The sequence below is a fragment of the Leopardus geoffroyi genome, chromosome B1 (genome assembly GCF_018350155.1).
Source record: "Leopardus geoffroyi isolate Oge1 chromosome B1, O.geoffroyi_Oge1_pat1.0, whole genome shotgun sequence".
Classification (NCBI taxonomy): domain Eukaryota; kingdom Metazoa; phylum Chordata; class Mammalia; order Carnivora; family Felidae; genus Leopardus; species Leopardus geoffroyi.
In genome coordinates this window covers 106,387,434-106,410,674 of record NC_059327.1, presented here as the reverse complement: position 1 = coordinate 106,410,674, position 23,241 = coordinate 106,387,434, and the positions used below count along the sequence as shown (strand labels likewise).

At 36.4% G+C, this 23,241-nt stretch overlaps 1 protein-coding gene across 1 annotated transcript; it reads right to left on the bottom strand.

Moving 5' to 3' along the window:
* Window positions 1-687: 687 nt before the first annotated feature.
* Window positions 688-2,931, bottom strand: TRAM1L1 (translocation associated membrane protein 1 like 1). Its single transcript, XM_045469143.1, has one exon. It carries the CDS (start codon window positions 2,771-2,773, stop codon window positions 1,661-1,663), a length of 1,113 nt encoding a protein of 370 aa, XP_045325099.1. The 5' UTR covers window positions 2,774-2,931; the 3' UTR covers window positions 688-1,660.
* Between the last annotated feature and the right edge of the window lie 20,310 nt (window positions 2,932-23,241).

Genomic DNA, 23,241 nt, shown 5'->3' with positions numbered 1-23,241 from the left:
GGAGCCTGCCACAGATTCTGGGTCTCCCTCTCTCTGCCCTCCCTCCCCAACTCTCTCTCTCTCTCTCTCTCTCTCTCTCAAAAATAAACAAACATTAAAACATTAAAAAATATATATATGGCCCTATTCTAGCATAGTTTTTAAACATTGTCTCCTAAGAAAAGTATAAACACTCACATTATGGTGGTTAAAATGAAGGTTAAGACAAGGCAATAAATAAAATAAATACCCACTACAGCCCATTCTTTCTATTGGCTTTGGTAAAGATACTACCTATATATCTACATATACACATACACTTTAGTATACCCACATATCCAAAATAAGGCTCATACAGATGAACATTTCCCAATTAAAGATGGAAACAGCACTATTGTTATAACATTATTTTTGAAAAGCCTTTCATAAGACTATATATCCCCCTAATTTAAAGTTACTTAATGTGGGGGCGCCTGGGTGGCGCAGTCGGTTGGGCGTCCGACTTCAGCCAGGTCACGATCTCGCGGTCCGTGAGTTCGAGCCCCGCGTTGGGCTCTGGGCTGATGGCTCAGAGCCTGGAGCCTGTTTCCGATTCTGTGTCTCCCTCTCTCTCTGCCCCTCCCCCGTTCATGCTCTGTCTCTCTCTGTCCCAAAAATAAATAAATGTTGAAAAAAAAAAAATAAAAAAAAAAAAAATAAAAAAAAATAAAGTTACTTAATGTGTTGTGTTTTCCACAGGGAATTATCCACTCTTTTTATAGATATAAATCAAGTAAGCATTGGTTTTCAAAATGATTTACAGGTTAAACAATATTTTTCCAAGATGCTGTGGATACCAAACTTATAACAAGCCTCATTAGGAATAATTTTTAATAAACATAGCAAAAAAAAAGCTAAGTCTGATTTCCTTTTACAGTAAATATTTAATTTTTTTTTCATTTCTAGTTTACAAGTGTTTACAATGGACAAGAATGTTTTTACCTCTTCAGTAATACTTTTATATTAATTCAAGATATTTTGATTTAATATATGGTAATAAATCTTCACACATTCCCCATTAGTATTTTTTTTTTTTATTTTTAAGGGCGATGTAACACTAACAACCACTACCTATAAAACACATCATTATTTTGGTGGCTTTACAAATTTTTTCTCCAGTTGTAAGTTCTAAAAAAATAAAAATAAAAACAAAAATAGAAATAAAAAAAATTGTAAGAGTTAGAGGATACTGAAAATATAACAAAGTTGAATTCCACCTTCATAATATTTCCACTTTATCCTAAAAGAGAACTTTAAAAAATACGACATTGCTATAACAGACCACCTTGCTAATGTTATAAAAGATTAGCAGGAGCCAGAAATTGTGCCGCTGATATGCGGAATTTTGTAGTTATAGCTACACATCATTAGGAAAATGTTCAAAGGGAACTAAACAAATTATGGTGGTGATCCCTGAACCATTTGATGATGAGTCGCTTAATCTATATCAAAATTTTTTCCACTCATGATGATCATCCTCTCCTCAAATACCTTTAAAAAAAAATACATTACACAGTACAATATCAGAAACCAAAGACAGCACAAACTATTTTCAAGAAGAGAAAAATCTCTAGCACAGAAAGGTATCTTGTAGTAAAGAGCAGACTTCTTTGGGGACCATAATCGATTAGCTCGCAATTCATTATGAAGATTTCTCTTTCTTTTTATGGGGAGAGTCTACTCTGTGTGAAGCTGCCACACCATTTTCTGTCCCTTTTCTAGAAGACCTCCCTTTGGTCCGTTTCTTCTTCACGCTTGGGGCCTGAAGAGTAGCATCTTCCTCCATCCACCTCTGAAGTTGAACATTAAATAAATTCCATGTTATGTATGCCTGGATAGTGCAACTGGAGGACAGAACAGCAATTTTAGCTGCCAACACATTTACGTTCCCAGTAATGCCATCCGGATTCCGATTCTGCCCTCCAGCCAGGTGAAAGCCAACAGTCAGTACAGAAACAATTAAAGTCACAAGTCGACCCAAAATAAACACAATTGCCCATAGAGAAACCTCTTTCTGATACTTTTCATCGCTAAAATAAAACAGGTCACAAATGTGGGAAAGTAATTCCACGAAATAATGCATCATCAAGAGAACGAGTCCTAGATGGTTCAAGTACAAGAGGTAAGCTCCAGCGATGTGAAAGAGGTGAAGGCCAATGTAGACAAGTTGACGAGGGATATCTTGCTTTTTGGTTCTCTGGAAATAGAGTTCGGGGAAGGCATGAAACCAGTAAGCCAACTGTGATATGTAGAAAAACTTCATCTGAAATGTCATCATATTATGGGGATGAGCCCTCCATAAGAGAGTTGGGTCTGCCAGACAGTTTTCAGAAATTAGAATGAATGTGCCCCAAATACAAGAGACAAGGTAGAATACACTGAACTGACCAGATTCATTAAATTTGCTTTGTTTCGGTTTGGGGAACTGCATTCGCCTGTTAATTTTATCCAACACATACTCCTGAATTGTGGCGTGAATGATGATTGCCACTAGCATGTAAAAGAAAACCGTGGCCAGGTCTTTGATGCCGTAATAGTAAAGGAACTTTGATTCTGTGGCTCGGTCTTCTGCTGCAGGGAAGGTAACGCTGTGCTGAAGAGTAATAAAAACGATAGACGCTTCTGCTGTTCCCTCGAACATAAGCCCCAGCACGAAGAACATCCCCACACAGGCGACGAGGTCCGCATGATTCTGCAGGATGAATTCGTGGCTCAGGACTGGGGGGTTCTTGGTGCTCTTCTTACGAAACGCCATGGTAGCGCCTCCCAGATACTCACCGACGAGCCGCAGCTGCCTCCCCCTGGCTGCTCCTCACAGCGCTGCCGCTGCCGCAGCTCCAGGGGCTTCACTTCCCATCCCTGAGCCGGTCCCGGGTCGCCGCGGCCGCCCAGAAAGAAATAAATCAAAGGCAAGGGCCGAGCAGGACTGAGCATGCGCACCAGGGGGACGGCGGAGGCAGGAAAGGAAATCGAGCGCCGCGCCCCTGCCCGGCATCAGGCCCGGGGTTGCGAGCGTTGATCTCGCACGTTGATCGTCGCCTCTTGATAGCCACTGCCGCCGTCGAGAGGCTCCTGAATTATTTTCCAATGGCATCTTCCTTAGTAGTCATGACAAAGCAGGGCAGCACTCTGGTTGTTCTTCATCAGGATGATTATGAAAACAGCATAATAGTAATAATGATAGAAGCAAACTCTCCTAGTGCTTAGCATTTACCAGGTGCTGTTCTAAGCACTTCGCTTATATTTATAAATGTATCATTTCAGGAAAACCCAATGAGGTGAATACGGGGTGATAATCATTTTTTTTTAATTATTATTATTATTTTTTACAGATGGGAAACTGAAGTCCAGTGAGGTTAGGTGAGATGCCTAAGATCACACAGCTGGTAAATGTCAGAACCAGTAATTGAATCCAGTCTGGATCCAGAGACAGCATGTGCTCTTGACTATTGTACTGCATTGTGTATGATAATATACCTATTGTACATAATAATATTGTACATAATAGTTTACCTATTATTGTAAATCATTCACTCGTGGAAGTATTTTATTACAGCAACAACAAACCATACTAAAAAATAACTCCCTTGTTAGCAATAACAATTGTAGCATTAATTGTATTTATTATATTTTTAAAGGTGGAGTGATGGTTGGAAGGAGAGAGCTATTTATCAGTTCATAGGAAAGTATTTTGGCTGTAAAGCCCCAAACTGATTTTACCTATTCTAGCAGATAAGAACCTCATTTTTCATTTTTTATGATTGTTGTATATAAATTTGCTAAAACACACGTTTGAAAAACAGCTCATTTTTTTAAATGCTAATGCCTTGCTCAATTCAAATTTCTTGTCGGTCTTCAAGTTTCTCTTGGAATCCACAGCATTTTCTTGTTTCTTCTGGGTCCCATGAGACATTATCATTACTGATAGTTAAAGTTTGAAGTTTGGAATATACATTTCAGAAGGAAAGTACTACATGATATAAAGAATAAAGCGCACGTTAAATTTAGAATGGCCAAATGCCTTTTATCACTGTTTCTCTGCAAGCTGTGCACTAACAAAAGATGCAGTCCAACTGGTGCAATTACTTTTAAGATACTGAACAAAATACTCTGATCAATGGACAGTGTGCCTGCATTTCCTAAAATAGCCAAACAGTTACATATGGAATTTGTTGCGGACAGTGTTCCTGAGTTAGGAAAAGTACTACCTATTTTACCACAATAAGAAGTCTCTATTTGGTTTTCCTAGCTATTACTCAGCTCTTGGTTCTGACATCTCAATTATGAGTACTATTTGAGGTTAACTAAATCAGTGAGGAATGACAAATAGAGGTGCAAAAATTAGGACATCAAGAAATGAAAAAAAAGACCAAATTTGTTGAAAGCAGTCAGGAGGAAACAGTGAAAGAGAAGAGCGGTGCCTTATGGAAATTATCAAGAGTTTATTCAGAAAAATACATACTTACATTTTTGAAACTAATTTTAAATATAGAATTCATCAGTCTTTCTATAGGAGTATACAATGGCTGTGACCGGTCTGTGGCATACTAACTAAATATAAAAAATACTTGTAAATTCCTGAACTGAAACTTCTGTTTATATTTCTGTTTGGCTTATTTTTAGTAGGCTTTCCAACTCTACCTCTGCAAATGCAATAGATTTTGCCTTCAGATAATGTACATATCAAAGTCAAGAGCACAAATACTTATGCGTAGATGTGAAATGTTATTTTATTACTAAAAGGAAGGCCATTATGAATTAGTTTAAAATTGTGTATAAATAAGGGTGCCTGGGTGGCTCAGTTGGTTTAGCATCCGACTTTAGCTCCAACTTAACTTGGTGCAGTTTCTGGCTCACCAAGGAGAGAACTCGTGTTGGTTCACTTACACATGGAGGGAACACCTACGAAAAGCCTGGAAACCTTGCTGAATTGAGGAGAGACAGGAGTTAGGAGATGCTGAGGCCACTGGTATTTGCTAGGCATAGTAACTGCAGAGAAAGTTAGGTGATTCAAGTGCTCCAGAACTTTGCATAAGTGTTCTCTAGATTCTGCTACTAGTATTAAGTCCTACATGCATAAGGGTAAAATATATGAGGCCAACCAAAGAATGATGGAGGAAATATACAAGTTTCCAAGAATCCCAACAGGACTAGGAGACTTTTAAGTTTGGAACAGTTAAAAATTAGAATTCTTGGGGCAGAGGGGGTGGCTCATTCAGTTGAACATCGACTCTTGATGTTAGCTCAGGTCATGATCTTACGGGTCGTGAGATGGAACCCCCTGTCAGGCCCTGTGCTGACAGCACGGAGCCTTCTTGGGACGGTCTCTCTCTCTCTCTCTCTCTCTCTCTCTCTCTCTCTCTCTCACAAAATAAATAAAGAAACATTAAAAAAAAGAAATTAGAATTTTCTGGGAATACTTGTGAAACTCTACTTTCAGTAGAGACCCAAGGAAAAAGTAAGGCAAAACTTGCCCTAAGGAAAAAGCTAATTCACATTTGCCCACATGAAGTTTTTAAGAAGTCTTGAAAGGATCAAGGTGCCCTGCAAGGATCTTTACTCTGCCAGAAAGATCCAGCCTTCAACAGAGTGAAATTCACATTGTCTAGTATCTAATAAAAATTACGAAGCAGAGGCTTGTTCAGCTGGAATTATCCATCAGAATGCCTGTATGTGGCCTCCCCATATGGTATTGTCATAGAGCAGGGGCTATAGGCCCCAATAATGAGTTTTCTTGTGAAACAGGCAGGAATTTTATGGCCTTTTGTGACCTACCTTTAGAAGTTAAATCATAGCATTTTTCTGGTCAAAGTAGGCACAAAACTTTTAGGCTCAAGGTAGAGTAGTATAGAATAGTAGTATCAGGGGAAGGTGGGGAACATAGACATCACCTCAATAAGTAGTATCCCACAGTATTTGTGGGTAATTTTTAGGTATCTACCTTCTTTCCTTTGGTAACAAATGTTTCCTTTCACATTAAATATACACTGTTTCTCCCTTCTGCAAACAAAAGTGTCTTGCCAATATAGCCACAGTCTTGTTTATTACATAGGAACTTGAAAGCTAAATTTGATCCAGGCACTGAAGGGCTCCTTGGGTTCTTTCCTTTGTTACACTTCTTCTTCATCTGAAGACTTGTGAACTAAAGAGAGGTTTCTGGCACCCATACACCAAAGGCATAGGATAAAGGCAATAGACAGTTATATTCAAGATGTAGGCAAATGGGATGTACACAGTACTCAATGGTCAATAATAATTATGGGATCTATCCTTAAATTCCCAAAAATCCTGAAATCTTTGATGTGAACTCAGTCCTCTTCCCTGGGAAATGGTAAAAGATAATACATATATATATATAATATGTATAATACATATAGGTATTATACATATATATAAAAGATATATATAGAAGATATATATAATATGTAATATAATATATAATATATAATAAAAGATATATATAAAAGATATATATATATATAAAAGATAAAAGACCCTAGAGGCTAAATAATGTTAATTTGTTCATGTTAATTTTTGTTTTTCTGATATAATTGTCGATTATACTATTAATTATGGCATATCAAATATACCTCAGTACTTCAAGAAATTAACATTCCATCAAACACCTTCCAGTAGAACCAGGAGAAGAATGGAAGGCTCCATGTCTATTGTCAAATCTTGGGAAAAGTATGTTTTAAAATGCTGTATTGATTTTGTTGTATAAAACACTTGATTTAAAAAAGTAGGTAGAAAGTCGCACTATAATTTAGATACTGTATCTTAAATCAATACTAATAATTAGTTCTTTTCATTAGGTATGCAATATAACATTTTGATGTTAGTATTTTATCATTTATTATTTATGTAAATAGCTTAGCTAAAAACCTCTTTTCAATTACTTATGTGTCTTTTTTTTTAGCATATGTGCTGCTGAAGCGAGCACACTATGTGTCTTTTTGAAATGTGATTTTCCAAAATAGATAAACTGACATTGATTGTGAATTTTGATAAGATATGAAGTACATTCGGAACTTTATCATATAGACTTTGCCTCATCTTTTAATATTTTTCTATCTCACAATGTAAAAAATATGTTTGTATACCTCTGTACTAAAAACCTTCTAATCATTCAAATTTAGATAACTCAAGTAAATGAAATAAATATCCAAATGCTAGGGATGACAACTCGGTGTTGTGTGGAAGCATTGAACCACAGGAAATCTACCCCAAATACCAAAAGCATACTTTACACACTGTATGCTAGCCAATTTGACAATAAATTCTATAAAAAAGAAACACACTAGAATTTAATAGCATTTAAAGAAGTAATATATTGGAAAATAACTGCTTCAAAAAATCAGACCCTAGTCACTTTAAATCAATGTTTGTAATTAGCATAACAAGTAGTCATAATTAACTGTGATCACCAAATTTTTAGCTCCATTAAGCAAAGCATAATACAATTTAGCTTGTGCGTGAAATTACAAAGTCTCTTGAGATTTGACTGATTCAGTCTTGAGTAATTCAATTAAAGAGATATTTATTATATTTAACTCATTTTTATAACTGATAAGACATGTGAAAACAAAGACTGTTTAAAAACACATTCTGCAATATGATTGAATATTTAATTTCTAAGGAAAAACCTTAACATAGCATTTCTAAATTCTAAAACACCTTTTTGCAAATGTTTTTATTTAGTTACCTAGCAAGTAAAAATAATATGAAGCATTGTTTAAGGATAAACTCCTAAAATAGGCTATTAAAGGCAGTCTCTCACTAAAATTGAATAATTGATAACAATTAAAAACAATATTTAGTAATTTATTTTGTCAAGTGTCACTTTCATTGAGCAAAATAACCTCGAACCCACCTTCATGGAGATTACATGGAGATTTAGAGGACCTGAACATTATACATATAATTGGCAGAAAGATAGTGAAAAATGCTAGACAAGGAAGATGGATAAGACAATGAAGCAGAATGTGTGTGGTTGCTTTGGATAGGGTAGACAGAGGACAGGGAAAATTTCTTTGAATAGGACACATTTGAATAGAGAATGCATGAAGTTAGAGAACACCACACAAGTATCTGGAGAAGAATGTCCTGTGACATAGCAGTCCAAATGCTTTGAGGCAAAAGCAAGAATGATTGTTCCATAAACAGCAGAGGCCAGAATAAGATTGGAATGAGAGGGCTGACAAAGGTAGAGTGGTGGGGCATACCATGTAATGCCTTGTAGAACATGGTAAGGACCTTGAAGTTTGGTCTAAGATTGACAAGAAGACTATTTGAGCATTAATTTAAAGGGGCACTTTGGCTTCTGCATGAAATAACTATTTGTGGAAGGGACAAAAGTACAAAAGTATCACTGCAATTTGTAAACATTACAATTGAACTACTGTATTTCATGACTCTTTTTTTCCTTTCCTTTTTTTTTTTTTGTTTTAATATCTAAATTTGGTGCTGCCTATGAAGTCATTAAATAGATGAGGGATATTCCCGTGATACTAGTATTCCTCTATTTTTTTAAAACTCATTTGGTTACATAATGTATATGACGTGGAATATAATAGGAAACCCCCTATATGATTTTCTACATTTAGAAAACAATGCTGCTACAATTATGTCTATGTCTTTGGTAGCCATGTTCAATTGACCAGTAGCCATTTCCTAGATGACTTCTTCAAAAGACCTACTTTGACAGAATCAATCCCTCTCCAATGATTTCTATAGGATTTCCCTAATTTTTTCTCTCTAGGGGTCTGTATGTGTATATATATATATATATATATATATATATATATATACACACACACACATATATATATAAAATAGATATATATGATATATGAAATAGATATATAAATAAATATATAATATTTATAATATTATAAATATATTATATAGATGAAATATATATATAGGAATATATATATAGGAATATATATATAATATATAATATAATTCATATATATATAGGAATTCATGGAACCCTGGGTGGCTCAGTCAGTTCAGCGTCTGACTCTTGAGTTTGGCTCAGGTCATGATCCCAGGGTTGTGGGATTGAGCCCTGCACTGGGCTCTGTGCTGAGCATGGAGCCTGCTTAAGATGCTCTCTCTCTCCTTCTCTCCCTCTGTCCCTTTCCCCAGCTTGCGCTCTCTCTCTTTAGAGAAAAAACAAAAGGAACTCAAAAGTTAAAGTGCCATGAAAAGTAAATGATCACTTTAGCAGTATTGTTGCAATTCTATTTTGATGCTAATATAGATGGAAAATTCCATAGTATCTTAACTGTTTTAAAAACTTTGTGAACAGAGTTAATCTAACTTCAATAAACCACATATATGATAAACATTATTTTTTATACCCATTGTAAATGCCATTACTTTATATTTCTGCATGAAAGAAATGATGCTTAGAGTTACTTAAAGCATTGACAGATTCTCCTTTAGAGAGATTTATCATGTTGACCTAAGGGTCATAAAACACTAAAGTAATTTGAGAATCTTCTGAGGTGGCTATCCTTTGAAGTTTTGTGTTTTTTGGGTTTTTGTTTTATGTTGTTTTGTTGTTGTGTTTTATTTCTAATCTGTTTGTATTCTGATCCTTTAAACAATGCTTCAAAATATATGCTGAGAGAGACTAATATTCTTTTATGTATTGCTAGTTTATATGATTAATTTAGATATGCTAAGTCTGGTAATAGAACACTTATTCCTAATTGTTTAAAAGTGAATAATGATTTTTAGGAATATCCAAAAATTATAACTGCCCAAATAATATTAGGAAATTTTAAGCAGACTGGCACATTATACTGTCCTTTCTCTTGATGAGGACTTTCTCATTCAGTGACAGTCTTTCGTCAACTCTTTCATTCTTCCGTTTATTACACATGGACTAGTGCTGAATTTCCCCATCTAGAAACTCTGCTACATGATATAACAAAACTCAGTTAGAAGAAGCTTTCTCATGCAAATATCCCAATGCTAGTAAGCATAAAAATGGATTATTAGTGAGCTTGAATGAAAAAAAATATATTTAAGTTTATTTTTCCTGAGGCTTTGAGAGTTAAGTCATGATATGAAATTGATTCCTGTTTCCAGAACAAAATGGCAACAGAGATTGCACCTGATCTCTCCACAAAAATTTCTCAGACCTATTTCTCCAAGATTTAGATTTCCTAGTTTCACGTGCTAATTCTGTCCAATGAGTGTGCAAGCAGTTAATGATGAAGCATAACTATCCCCAGCTGAGATTAAAGGAAGCATAGGCTCATTTACTATATAGAGATAGAAAGAAATGGGAGTTACCATTTACTGAGAGGTTACTCTGACCTTCTGCTCTGCTCAGTTCTTTATGTATGGTAGAGTTCATTTAATTCCCATAACAATTCTTTAAAGTAGGTACCATTTCCTCCACTTTAAAAATGAGGAAACTGAAGCTCATAGAGGATCGCAAATTGCCAGAGTGAAAGCAGGAAGTTGAGCAGTCTAACTCAGGATGGAGTGTTTGTTGCCAGAAAACTGGTCAGCCTACCACCAGTTCTGTGGAAAGGACATCATGTGGGCGAGGACGAGTGATGGGTATCTGTGTTTGAGGTTATTTAGAGTTAAATGACTTCAGGGTTACTGGGGAGAGGGGAAGGGGCTCTTGTGACCTAAGTCACCTGGAGCACAAGGCAATTTATGGGCAGAGATGGATTTTTCCTGTTGCATTCTGTGTATGGTATAAATATGAAGACAACACTGGAAGGAAAGCAGAATGGGGAGGAGGCTGATTTCCCTTGGCGTCTGGTATCCAGATGGCTGGGGCCAAGTGCAGGGAGAACTTATATACTGTGATTGCTGCAGCTTTTCTGGCTATTACTCTCCACTGACCACTCCAGCTACAGCCCCAGTTCTGGGCATACTGAGCACATAGATCACATTGGTGGCACCTTCGATGTCCTATAAACCCCTATTTGCCCCTGAAAAATATATCTAATAATTTTTAACTGTTGGCAGTCACAGGGACATGTAGTTGAGTGTGACTTTCTTAGTATTCATTTACTTACATAATTTAAGAATATGTAATGTTGCAAAAGAAAACCAAAGCTGGAGACATGACAATCCCAGACTTTAACCTATACTACAAAGCTGTAATCATCAAGACAGTATGGTATTGGCATGAAAGCAGACACATAGATCAGTGGGATACAATAGAAAACCCAGAAATGGACCTACAAATGTATGGCCAACTAATCTTTGTTTGACAAAACAGGAAAGAGTATCCAATGGAAAAAAGGCAGTCTCCTTAGCAATTGGTGCTGGGAGTACTGGACAGCAACATGCAGAAGGATGAAACTGGACCACATTCTTACACTATACACAAAAATAAATTCAAAATGGATGAAAGACCTATATGCGAGATAGAAAAGCATCAAAATTCCACATGAGAAAACAGGCAGTAACCTCTTTAACCTCGACCACAGCAACTTCTTACTTGACAAGTCTCTGAAGGCAAGAGAAATAAAAGCAAAAATGAACTACTGGGACCTCATCAAGATAAAGAGCTTCTGCACAGCAAAAGAAACAATCAACAAAATTAAAAGTCAATGGATGGGATGAGAGAAGATATTTGCAAATGACATATTGGATAAAGGGTTAGTATCCAAAATCTATAAAGAACTTATGAAACTCAACACCCAAAAAACAAACAATCCAGTGAAGAAATGGGCATAAGACATGAATACACACATTTTCAAAGAAGATGTCCAGATGTCAAGACACGTCCAGACACATGAAAAGATGCTCAACATTATCATCAGGGAAATACAAATCAAAACCCCAATGAGATACCACCTCACACCATTCAGAATGACTAAAATTAACAACTCAGGAAACAACAGATGTTGGTGATGATGTGGAAAAAGGGGAACCCTATTGCACTGTTGGTGAGAATGCAAACTGGTGTAGCCACTCTGGAATACAATATAGAAGATCCTCAAAAAATTAAAAATAGAACTGCCCTGTGACTTAGCAATTGTACTACTAGGAATTTATCCAAAGGATACAAAAATGCTGATTCAAAGGGGACACATGTACCCCAATGTTTATAGCAGGACTATCATCAAGAACCAAATTAGGGAAAGAACCCCCCCCCCACACACACACTGGAATACTACTCAGCAATGAAAAAGAATGGAATCTTGCCATTTGCAACAACGTGGATGGAACTGGAGGGCATTATGCTAAGTGAAATAAATCAGTCAGAGCAAGACAGATATCACATGATTTCACTCATATGTGGAATTTGAGACACTTAACAGGTGATCATAGCGAAAAGGAAGGAAAAATAAGTAAAATAGAAAGGGAGACAAACCATAAGAGACCCTTAAATACAGAGAACAAACTGAGGGTTGATGAGGGGTGGAGGAAACAGTTAAATGGGTAATGGGTATTAAGGAGGGCACTTGTTGGGATGAGCACTGGGTGTCATACATAAGTGATGAATCTTTGGGTTCTACTCCTAAAGCTAAGACTACACTATATGTTAACTAACTTGAAAATTAAAAAAAAATAAATAAACAACGTGCTTATGATTTATGGATTATATATTTTTCAATTTTTTAATGTTTTTATTTATTTTTGAGACAGAGCATGAGCAGGGGAGGGGCAGAGAGAGAGGGAGACACAGAATCTGAAGCAGGCTCCAGGCTCTGAGCTGTCAGCACCGAGCCTGACGTGGGGCCCAAACTTACGGACTGTAAGATCATGACCTGAGCTGAAGTCGGACGCTTAACTGACTGAGCCACCCAGCCACCCCTTATGGATTATATTAATCTCATTTGCCTTGAGGTATCATATATTTACATGAATGAGTAAGTTTCAAGTAATTTTTAATTAATGAATACTGTGTATTATGAACATTTTTGCAGTTAATCAAAGCCTTTAATACATGCTAAAATGCCTTAACTTTTAGAGATTATAGAAAAAAAATTCTAAAGGAGCAAATAATCATGGAACCAAACTGCAACTGAACAGTGACTGAGATAGGGTCAGTGATGAGAGAGAATAATAGGAAATTACACATGCAAAATACCATAGTGATAAATAGCATAGAAATTGTGTGAGCATTGCAATAAGCCTGCACAACCTTATCTCTTGAATACTGATCCATAAGGTGGGGAAATGCTTTCTACATTCAAAAGTGATGTTTCCCTTTATGTTTAAGTTTTTGAATGCCTAGCAATAATTTTTGAAGCAGGTTATTGGCAGACTTTATATTTCATCAAAAGCAATAACTGGATGGAATCACAATTTTATCAATCTTGGTATCCCCATTGCACTGAATAGTGCCTGGCACAAAGTCCTTAGTACATATTGCTGAGTAAATGTTTTAGAAATTAAATGGTGCCTGCTGAGAATCAGATTTACAACTGTCTTTATAATGAAATATGTGAATAAATAAATGAAATTGATTGGCAACATAGTAATTGCCTAATCAGGTAAAGAACATCAAACCCACTATCATTATGGTAGTACTGTTGCAATTTGGCTGAAATATTAGAAAGATCTTATGATCAAAACCTTCACATAATATATGAATCTTCTCCGTAGCTCCTGCTGTAGGTAGTAAGGTTTTTTTTCAATCTTTTTAATGTTTATTTATTTTTGAGAGGGTGGGGAGGGGCAGAGGGAGAGGGGGACAGAGGATTTGAAGTGGGATCTGTGCTGATAGCACAGAACTGTGAGCACAGACCTGAGCTGAATTCAGACACTTAACCGACTGAGCCACCCAGGCGCCCCTGTAGGTAGTAAGTTTTGTTTGGGTTACTTACTAGTGAGGAAAATCATCCCTTTAGTTGGTAGTTCATTACATTTCCAATACTTGCAATAATTTTGAAGTTTCCTCACACTATCTCAAAATTGCCCTGCTGAAATATACATTCTCTTAGGCATTTCAGTACATATTAATATATGTGTATGTGCAGGTCTGTATATATATGTTTATATACATGTGTGCATACATGTGTGTATGTTTATGCATATATATACATATATGGGTATTCCATCCTTAATTATATATGAGTATATATACATACACATACGTATATATACATACATAAGAATGGAATTTGAATATTTTGAATTGTGCTTAACTTTAACATTATGAAATAAGCATTTCTCTGTGATATAATTTTAAAAACACTCTATTAATGACCTTGAAATAGACTATAATATAAATGTACAATTTCCATATTATTTAATGTTTATTTTCATATTTTTGATTATAATAAGATGTAGTGAAAACCAAAATATAAAGTTTTCCCACCTGAATTTTCTTTTAAATGTTTACAGAATATTTTGAATGTGCAAATAAATTTAGAGAATATAATAGAAAGAGCATTTATATTCCCAATGCACACATTAATTTTTTTAACATTCTTATATATTCGTGGTCTTTTTTTTTTTTTTTTTTTTAATTTTTTTTTTTTTCAACGTTTATTTATTTTTTTTGGGACAGAGAGAGACAGAGCATGAACGGGGGAGGGGCAGAGAGAGAGGGAGACACAGAATCGGAAACAGGCTCCAGGCTCTGAGCCATCAGCCCAGAGCCCGACGCGGGGCTCGAACTCACGGACCGCGAGATCATGACCTGGCTGAAGTCGGACGCTTAACCGACTGCGCCACCCAGGCGCCCCATCGTGGTCTTTTTTTTTAAGGAGCTATGACATTATGAACTCAGTTTAAACCCTTTGCACTATAATCAATGAATAGTATTTTTGGTATTTTAAGTGTTACATATGATATCATACTACACTTTATTGCGCAATTTAATTTTGATTTACCCAACATTCATTTACAGAAATGAAAAATTACATCCACTTCGTTCTCATTTTTTTTTTCAATGTTTTTATTTATTTTTGGGACAGAGAGAGACAGAGCATGAACGGGGGAGGGGCAGAGAGAGAGGGAGACACAGAATCAGAAACAGGCTCCAGGCTCTGAGCCATCAGCCCACAGCCTGACGCGGGGCTCGAACTCACAGACCGCAAGATCGTGACCTGGCTGAAGTCGGACGCTTAACCAACTGCGCCACCCAGGCGCCCCTCGTTCTCATTTTTAACTACTAAATGGAATGTAAGAAGAAACCATTACTCTCAGAAGATGACAGCATTCAGGCAGAGTGACGGCAACTGTGGACATGCCAGCCGACTCCGGCTTTCAGCTTTTCTTCCCAACTGCTGGTTCCACTGACCAGCAGCATTTCCCTAAGCATCTGGCTGTAAGTTTTTTTAGCGTTGGCAGGTTTTACACACCTGTCTATGAGCTCTCCCTTTCTGATTCTTCTTTGATGGTCAGACATGCAAGCATCTGGAACTTTCCTACAAACTCAAACCAACTATCTCCCACCGATGCTTCAGCCCTTCACTGTCTCTGATCCTCCAAATCCCTTCAATTACCAAGATTTTCCCTTCCCCAGTATGTCCTATATTTATGTAAGGTCTAATTTCTGTTGTAAATCATCCATTCTCATAAAACATTTGCTGTATTTTCCTAAGTAAGTACTGACTGATACACCATTTATGGCTGAACCTTTATCGTCTATAGATGTAATTTTCTATAGTGTTTTTGCCATAAATAAGCATAAGCTTATGATAAACAGATTTTTTTTTGCAATAAACCCTAAGAAAAAATCAATTACTAAAATTGTAATGCAGATAAATACATTAAAATTTAGTTTTGATTTTCAGTAAGTCTAAAATTATTGAAAAGTGTCAAATCTTATAACACCTTGTTGTGATTCTTCCTAATGTTAAAAGCACCTTGTTCAATGATTTTATGACACTAATTAATATTATTATCTAGCAGACTACATGTTCATTTTATAGACATGTAATCACAGATACTAGTCAAACTGCTGATCTGACACATCATTCAACTTTCCTGAATCACTAAAAAATTAAAATGTCCTTTTTAATTAGAAAGTCCAACAATGGTCTTTTAAAAGATATTGCGGGGCACCTGGGTGGCGCAGTCGGTTAAGCGTCCGACTTCAGCCAGGTCACGATCTCGCGGTCCGTGAGTTCGAGCCCCGCGTCGGGCTCTGGGCTGATGGCTCAGAGCCTGGAGCCTGTTTCTGAATCTGTGTCTCCCTCTCTCTCTGCCCCTCCCCCGTTCATCCTCTGTCTCTCTCTGTCCCAAAAATAAATAAACATTGAAAAAAAAAATTAAAAAAAAAAAAAGATATTGCAACATTCCTCATGAGAGAATCCAGCATATAGTTTTTATTTATTACTATTTAAAAAAATTAAGTGTTTATTTTTGAGAGACAGAGAGAGAGAGGAAGAGAGAGAGAACAAGCAGGGGAGGGGCAGAGAGAGAGAGAGAGAGAGAGAGAGAGAATCTGAAGCAGGGTCCAGGCTCTGAGCCATCTGCACAGAGGCTGATGGGGGGCTCAAACTCACAAACCATGAGCTCATGACCAGAGCCAAAGTCAGATGCTTAACCAACTGAGTCACCCAGGCACCCCAGAATCTAGCATATATTTTTTTAATTGAAATATAATTCACATAACATAAGATTCATGTCTGTAAAGTGTTCACTTCAGCAAATTTTACTATATTCACAGAGATGTGCAAACATTAACACCAACTAATCTTAAAATATTTTCATCACTGCCCTAAAAAGATTCATACTCACAGCAATCTCTCACAACTTCTCCATCTCAGCAGCCTCTAATAACCATCTATTTTTATCCATCTTTTAAAATTTTTCATTTTATTTATTTTTTATCTTTACCCATCTATTTTTTATTTTAACTACCTATTTTTAGCTCTATGGAATTCTCTATTCTGAGCATTTCATATAAGTGGAAATCATGCAATATATGGCCTGCTGTGTTCGGCTTCTTCCACTAAAACAACCCAATCCATGTTCAAAATATTTTGTTCTAGAACATTTACACATTTCCCAGATTTAATTGAGGAAAAAATAAAATGAAGTTTTTGTACTGCAAACATATTATTTATATCTTGAGTGGCTGCCTTTTGGTTTTTAGTTGTCTTAATGACAAAGGAAAGAAAATAATCCAATAATGTTCCTCTCATAAGAATATAATGTAGATTAGATAGTGGGTCAAAATAGGGAGAAAATAGTAGGAGAGTAGTGGGAATTTAACAGCTTTGGCTCAGAAAATAAAATCCTGAATAGTGACATCTGCATACTTATACTGATGCCTTTATCAGTGGGCATGGTTTATTCAAAATGGCCACAAATGTTTGCAGCTCCTTTCCTCAGGGGACAGTGTTGCCCTCAACCCTTTATTCTGTGCTCTCCATGCAATTTTCTTTGATGAATAGAATGCAATAAAAGGGATGCTATACAAATTCTGATTGTGGAGAAGATTATTGTAACTTTCTTCTATCTTAGAAAGAAATAATTTGAAGATGTTAAAATCTGTTCAAGTTTGCTATGTATGGATTATTTGATGTCTACAAAATATGATGGGAAGTTAGGTTTCTTCTGGTCTTTAATCAATTTATTTGTTGAACAAACATTTGTTGCTGAAACGACCATTGACATCACACACCATTTTGGTCTTACTGAGTTCTATTCCATCAAAACAACTCTCATGGCACTAAGTGACATGGAAGGTATTCCAAGTTTCTGGTTAAAATGCAAGGTATGAAAATCCAGTTTTTGGTAGATTGAATCTACAAGTGAAGTTTGAAGTGTAACCTAGAGAAGAAAGTTCTTTTTTATGTAGTAGTTCTAGGAACAATTAATTACCAATGTCCACTTTTTTTCTCGGTTGATTTAGGTTGTGGACAGTAATTAATTTTAATTTTAAAAAAATTGTCTTATATACAATACCATGAAATACAAATACCTTGAAAACCCAAGTCTACAATATGTTAGCAAGGGCCAAGAAGGCTGTGCACCTTTTATTTCTGACAAGAAAAATTGATTTTAATATCCCTAACATACCACCTTTCTCACAAATTCCTTTCTATAGAATACATCAATCAGAGGATATCACTTTCTTGGAAGTCATGGTTTGTAGACCTCCTGGAAACTCTTTCACCTTGCAGGCCCTCATACAGGTTCAGTTACAGCCTATCACTGCAGGAGAACAGAAATCCATTTCCGTGCCCATTTTGTTGGCTCACCACCATTTGATGTTATTGTCTTTCCGACACTTGCCACAAAGTTATTGACAATGTCACAAAATTGACAGTTGCATCTTTTCACACAATCTGATAATTAAATAATAGACAAAGGCCCGCATCTTAAAAGCAAAGTAGAAATATTTTACAATAAAGGTCCCAAGGCTGAGAGAAATCCTTATTTTTTCTGTTATAAAGCCTAAAATTTTGCAAATAATGCAACTAAAAGTGCTCTAATTTTGTGCAGTATCTTTTTGTGACTCTTGCCTTCCAATAATTCATGCTTTTTGGAAGTATTAAGTTAATGTGAAATTATTTATGGTTTCACAACCACAAGCTGTTTTTTTTTTCAGTGCTAATTTATCTTTTAACCAATGCATTCTTACTAGCTAATTAAATTGCAAAAAAATTTTGGATAAGAAATAATGGGTCATTGTGTATTTTATTTTGCAAATTAAGATTGATTTAAGCATCTTTCTTTGATAATACCCTATGACATAATTTTTTTTGAAATAGAATAACTACTTTTTAATAGGGAGCATATTTGAGTATTAAATAACAAGTTCTAAGACGCATAGTGTGATAGGCATGTGCAAAATGATGCTAGAAATTCAGGGTAAATTAGTATTGTAATAATATTAGGAAGGATTTTGTCAGCAGGTATAACATGCTAGTTACTCAACCTGGGATCACAGTAAGGGTTTCGACTCTCTGAGAGAGAAAGACAATATAGAAGAGGTGTGACCATGAGAAGCACAGAAATACCACAAGTTTCCTCAACTGCCATCAGGCACACACATGAAGTCCCAGTTAGCTTGATGGAGAATCATCCCTTTACTGGGGATGCTAGCAGACTCTTAGTATATCCTGAGTACATTTGGAGTATAAGCAAAACAATTCAGACTGCACCTATGCATAATTACTGTTATACAGCAGGTGTAACGACATAGATAATTCTTAAAAATCCCCGCCTCTTTCCAGAACCCTATATGGATATTCCATTCCATGATTACAACTGCCTATAGGAACCAGAATCCCACACATACCTGGCATGACTCAGATCCTCTAAGTGCACCCACACTCCCCTCTCAAGTGTGTACTTTTTGCTTTGCAATAAAGCTTTTTATGTTTTACTCTGACATTTCCGTGAATTCTTTCTTTCATTAAAGTCAAGAACCTGGCACCAATGGGTGACTGAGAGCTCTTGCACAGAGAACTTCCTGTCTCCAGTATCACCATGACCTCAGTCCGATTATTAGAAAAATTATCAGACTGGGACCTCATCAGAATAGAAAGCTTCTGCACAGCGAAGGAGACAATCAGCAAAACTAAAAGGCAACCGACAGAATGGGAGAAGATATTTGCAAATGACATACCAGATAAAGGGTTGGTATCCAAAATCTATAAAGAACTTATCAAACTCAACGCCCAAAAAAACAAATAATCCAGTGAAGAAATGGGCAAAAGACATGAATAGACACTTCTCCAAAGAAGACATCCAGATGGCCAACCGACACATGAAAAAATGCTCATCACTCATAACCAGGGAAATACAAATCAAAACCACAATGAGATACCACCTCACACCTGTCAGAATGGCTAACATTAACAACTCAGGCAACAACAGATGTTGGCGAGGATGCAGAGAAAGAGGATCTCTTTTGCATTGTTGGTGGGAATGTAAGCTGCTGCAGCCACTCTGGAAAACAGCATGGAAGTTCCTCAAAAAAACTAAAAATAGAACTACCCTATAACCCAGCAATGGCACTACTAGGCATTTATCCACGGGATACAGGTGTGCTGTTTTGAAAGGACACATGCACCCCCATGTTTATAGCAGCACTATCAACAATAGCCAAAGCATGGAAAGAGCCCAAATGTCCATTGATGGATAAATGGATAAAGAAGATGTGGTATATATATATATATATATATATATATATATATATATTTATTTATATACATACACACACACACACACAATGGAGTATTACTCGGCAATCAAAAAGAATGAAATCTTGCCATTTACAACTACATGGATGGAACTGGAAGGTATTATGCTAAGTGAAATTAGTCACTCAGAGAAAGACAAAAATCATACAACTTCACTCATATGAGGACTTTAAGAGACAAAACAGATGAACATAAGGGAAGGGAAACAAAAATAATATAGAAACAGGGAGGGGGACAAAACATATTGAGAGAAGAGACTCATAAATATGGAGAACAAATTGAGGGTTACTGGAGGGGTTGTGGGAGAGGGGATGGGCTAAATGGGTAAGGGGCACTAAGGAATCTACTCCTGAAATCATTGTTGCACTATATGCTAGTTTGGATTGAAATTTAAAAAAATAAAAAATAAAATAAAAAAAAGGGAAAAATACAAAAAAAAAAGAAAGAAAAATCATCAGACAAACATGAATAGAGGGAAATTTATTGCACACCATACCTGAGCAGTATTCCTTGAAACTCTCAAGGTCATAAGAATAAGGGACGTCTGAAAGACATTTATAATCCAGAGGAGTCTAAGGAAGCATAATAACTAATAGTAGTATGGTATTACATTTAGGTAACCCCTGATTTTTGAAAGTTCAGATTATGCCATTTATTCTTTTGAAAGACATATATTAGTACCTGTTAACTGAAAGAAATCCGAAGGTGATTTTTTTTTTGTTTGTTTGAAAAAAGGCAAAAGGAAGAAATAGCATTTAGTGTTCATTTTATAGTAAGCTGTCATAAAGGCAGTGCACATCCTGGAAACCAAGAGTGGGACCACCAAGCTCCTTCCACTGGAATGATACTCAGCATCTCAGCATCAAGCCACCATAGCTTAGAACTGTGCCTGTGAGTATCTGTGCTCGATATTGATTGATTTTGTGCATCTCTTAGCAAGATGTGTCCTCAGGTATCAGAAAAACTAAGAGGTTATTTTGGAGCTCTGGCAATGCTCAAAAATGTCTCTACATAAATTAACGGCCATCGCTGGGGTGCCTGGGTGGCTTAGTCAGTTAAGCATCCAACTCTTGATTTCAGCTCAGGTCGTGATCTCACGGTTCATGGGATTAAACCCCGCATAGGATTCTGTGCTGACAGCATGCAACCTGCGTGGGATTCTCTCTCTCTCTCTCTCTCTCTCTCTCTCTCTCTCTCTGTCTCTGCCCCTCCCCTATTCACTTGCACTCTCTCTCAAAATAAATATATGTGCTTAAAAAATTAATGGCAATTGCTTCTTTACTTTATGCCATTTCAGTTTATGCAAGGTGTCATAGGAACGTTCTCCTTTTGGACAGCAGGGCAACCTGTATAGATAGAACAGTAAAAGGTACTTTCACAGAAACAAAGACAATCTAAATAAAGCATTAATTTTAGTTAATAATCCCGTTTTACTATTGGCTCATTAGTTGTGACAGAGGTAGTACTGGAATGTAAGATATAGGGTATGGTGGAAATTGCTGTATCCTGACAACTTTTATGCTAAGGTAAAACTGTTCTTAAATAAGAAAACTTACTTTAAAACATAGTGATGTTGACCCAAGTGTATTCATCTAAAATTTTACTGGCATGAAATTAGGCTAAAATCAAGAAACTCTTTAGTGTAAATTTGCAGTTAAGGAAGTAGCTGCCTTGTTGGAGAAGAGAAGGGGACAATGAAGGTTAGAAATGATTATTAAAAAGGACGTGCCAGCTTTTTTTTCTCTATTGTACTTTATTACTATTTGATAGTATCTCTCTGACTCTGTCAGGGAAACAACGTGCTAAAGTTAGAATTTGCTTTTCACCTAAACTTTGTAGTGGTGAATTCTTTATTTTTTTTTAACTAAGAATAAGAACACAATCTGTTTCAAACTATGGTGCCTTTTGCCGAACTTGACAGGACTATCTTTTCTAATTAAATATTATTAGGGTGTGCTCTACCTTACTCTGTTTCTTTAATAAGATAGCCCCTGGTATGCTATACTTGACAAAATATGCTGGCATCTAAAAGTATGTTTGTCATATTTGGACTTTTCATAGTTAAGTCACATAGTAAAAAATAAAGCCTTTCGCTTTACTGTAGTTTGAGTCGATGTTACTAACTTATAACAGGGGTCAGTAAACTACAACATCTAGTCCCGTGGGCTATTTTATGGCCTATGAACTAAGAATGGTTTTCACAATAGTGTCCGCCCGCCCTGAATTCATGTCCATCTGGTACCTGTTAATGTGAACTTACTGGGAAATACTTTTTTACAGATGTAATCAAGTTAAGATGAGGTCACACTGGATTGGGCTGGGCCCTAAATCCAGTCACCAGTTTCCATATAAGAAGTGACACAAGCACATGGAAATACATCCAAACAGGGAGGAAGGCCAAGTAAAGAAGGAGCAGAGATTGGAGTGATGCATCTACAAGCCAAGGACTCTCCAGCAGATTACCAAAATCTACAAGAGGCAAGGAAGGATTCTTCTCTTGAGCCTTGGGGAGGAGCATGCCCCCACTGACACCGTGAAATCTAGCCTCCAGAACTGAGAGGATAAATTTCTATTATTTCAAGTCACTTAGTTTATAGTAATTTGTTATATCATCCCTTAGTAACTAATACATATGTTTATAGGGTTATTAAAACAAAGCAGAACAGAACACAGACAAATATGTCACAGACATCATATGTGGCCTGCAAAGTATAATATATTTACTAGAGGGTAAGAAAAGGCTGTGCACTCATGTTTTAGAGATTTACTTTAAACCTATTGCTGAGTGTACCTAGCGCAGTATTCAATCTGTGGAAAATTTTCTCTTATTCAATGTTTAACTCTTCTAGGATCTCCCCTCAAAGCCCCAGGTGATGAATGAGCATTTTCTGTTCCAACTACACAACTGTTTACCATGCGTGAGTTTTTTTTCACAGCCTTGGGGAATCTTGCCTGATGCCTCTATGGCTGGGTTAGTATTCAGCTGCCTTGCTGAGATCCCCCATTTATATTTTAGCATTGCTTCCTTCCCTCTGGAACTCTGCTCTGCAACTTACAGTCACTTCAGCCTCCCTGAATTCTGATCATCTCAACTTAGGGTGATCACCAAGCTCTGTTT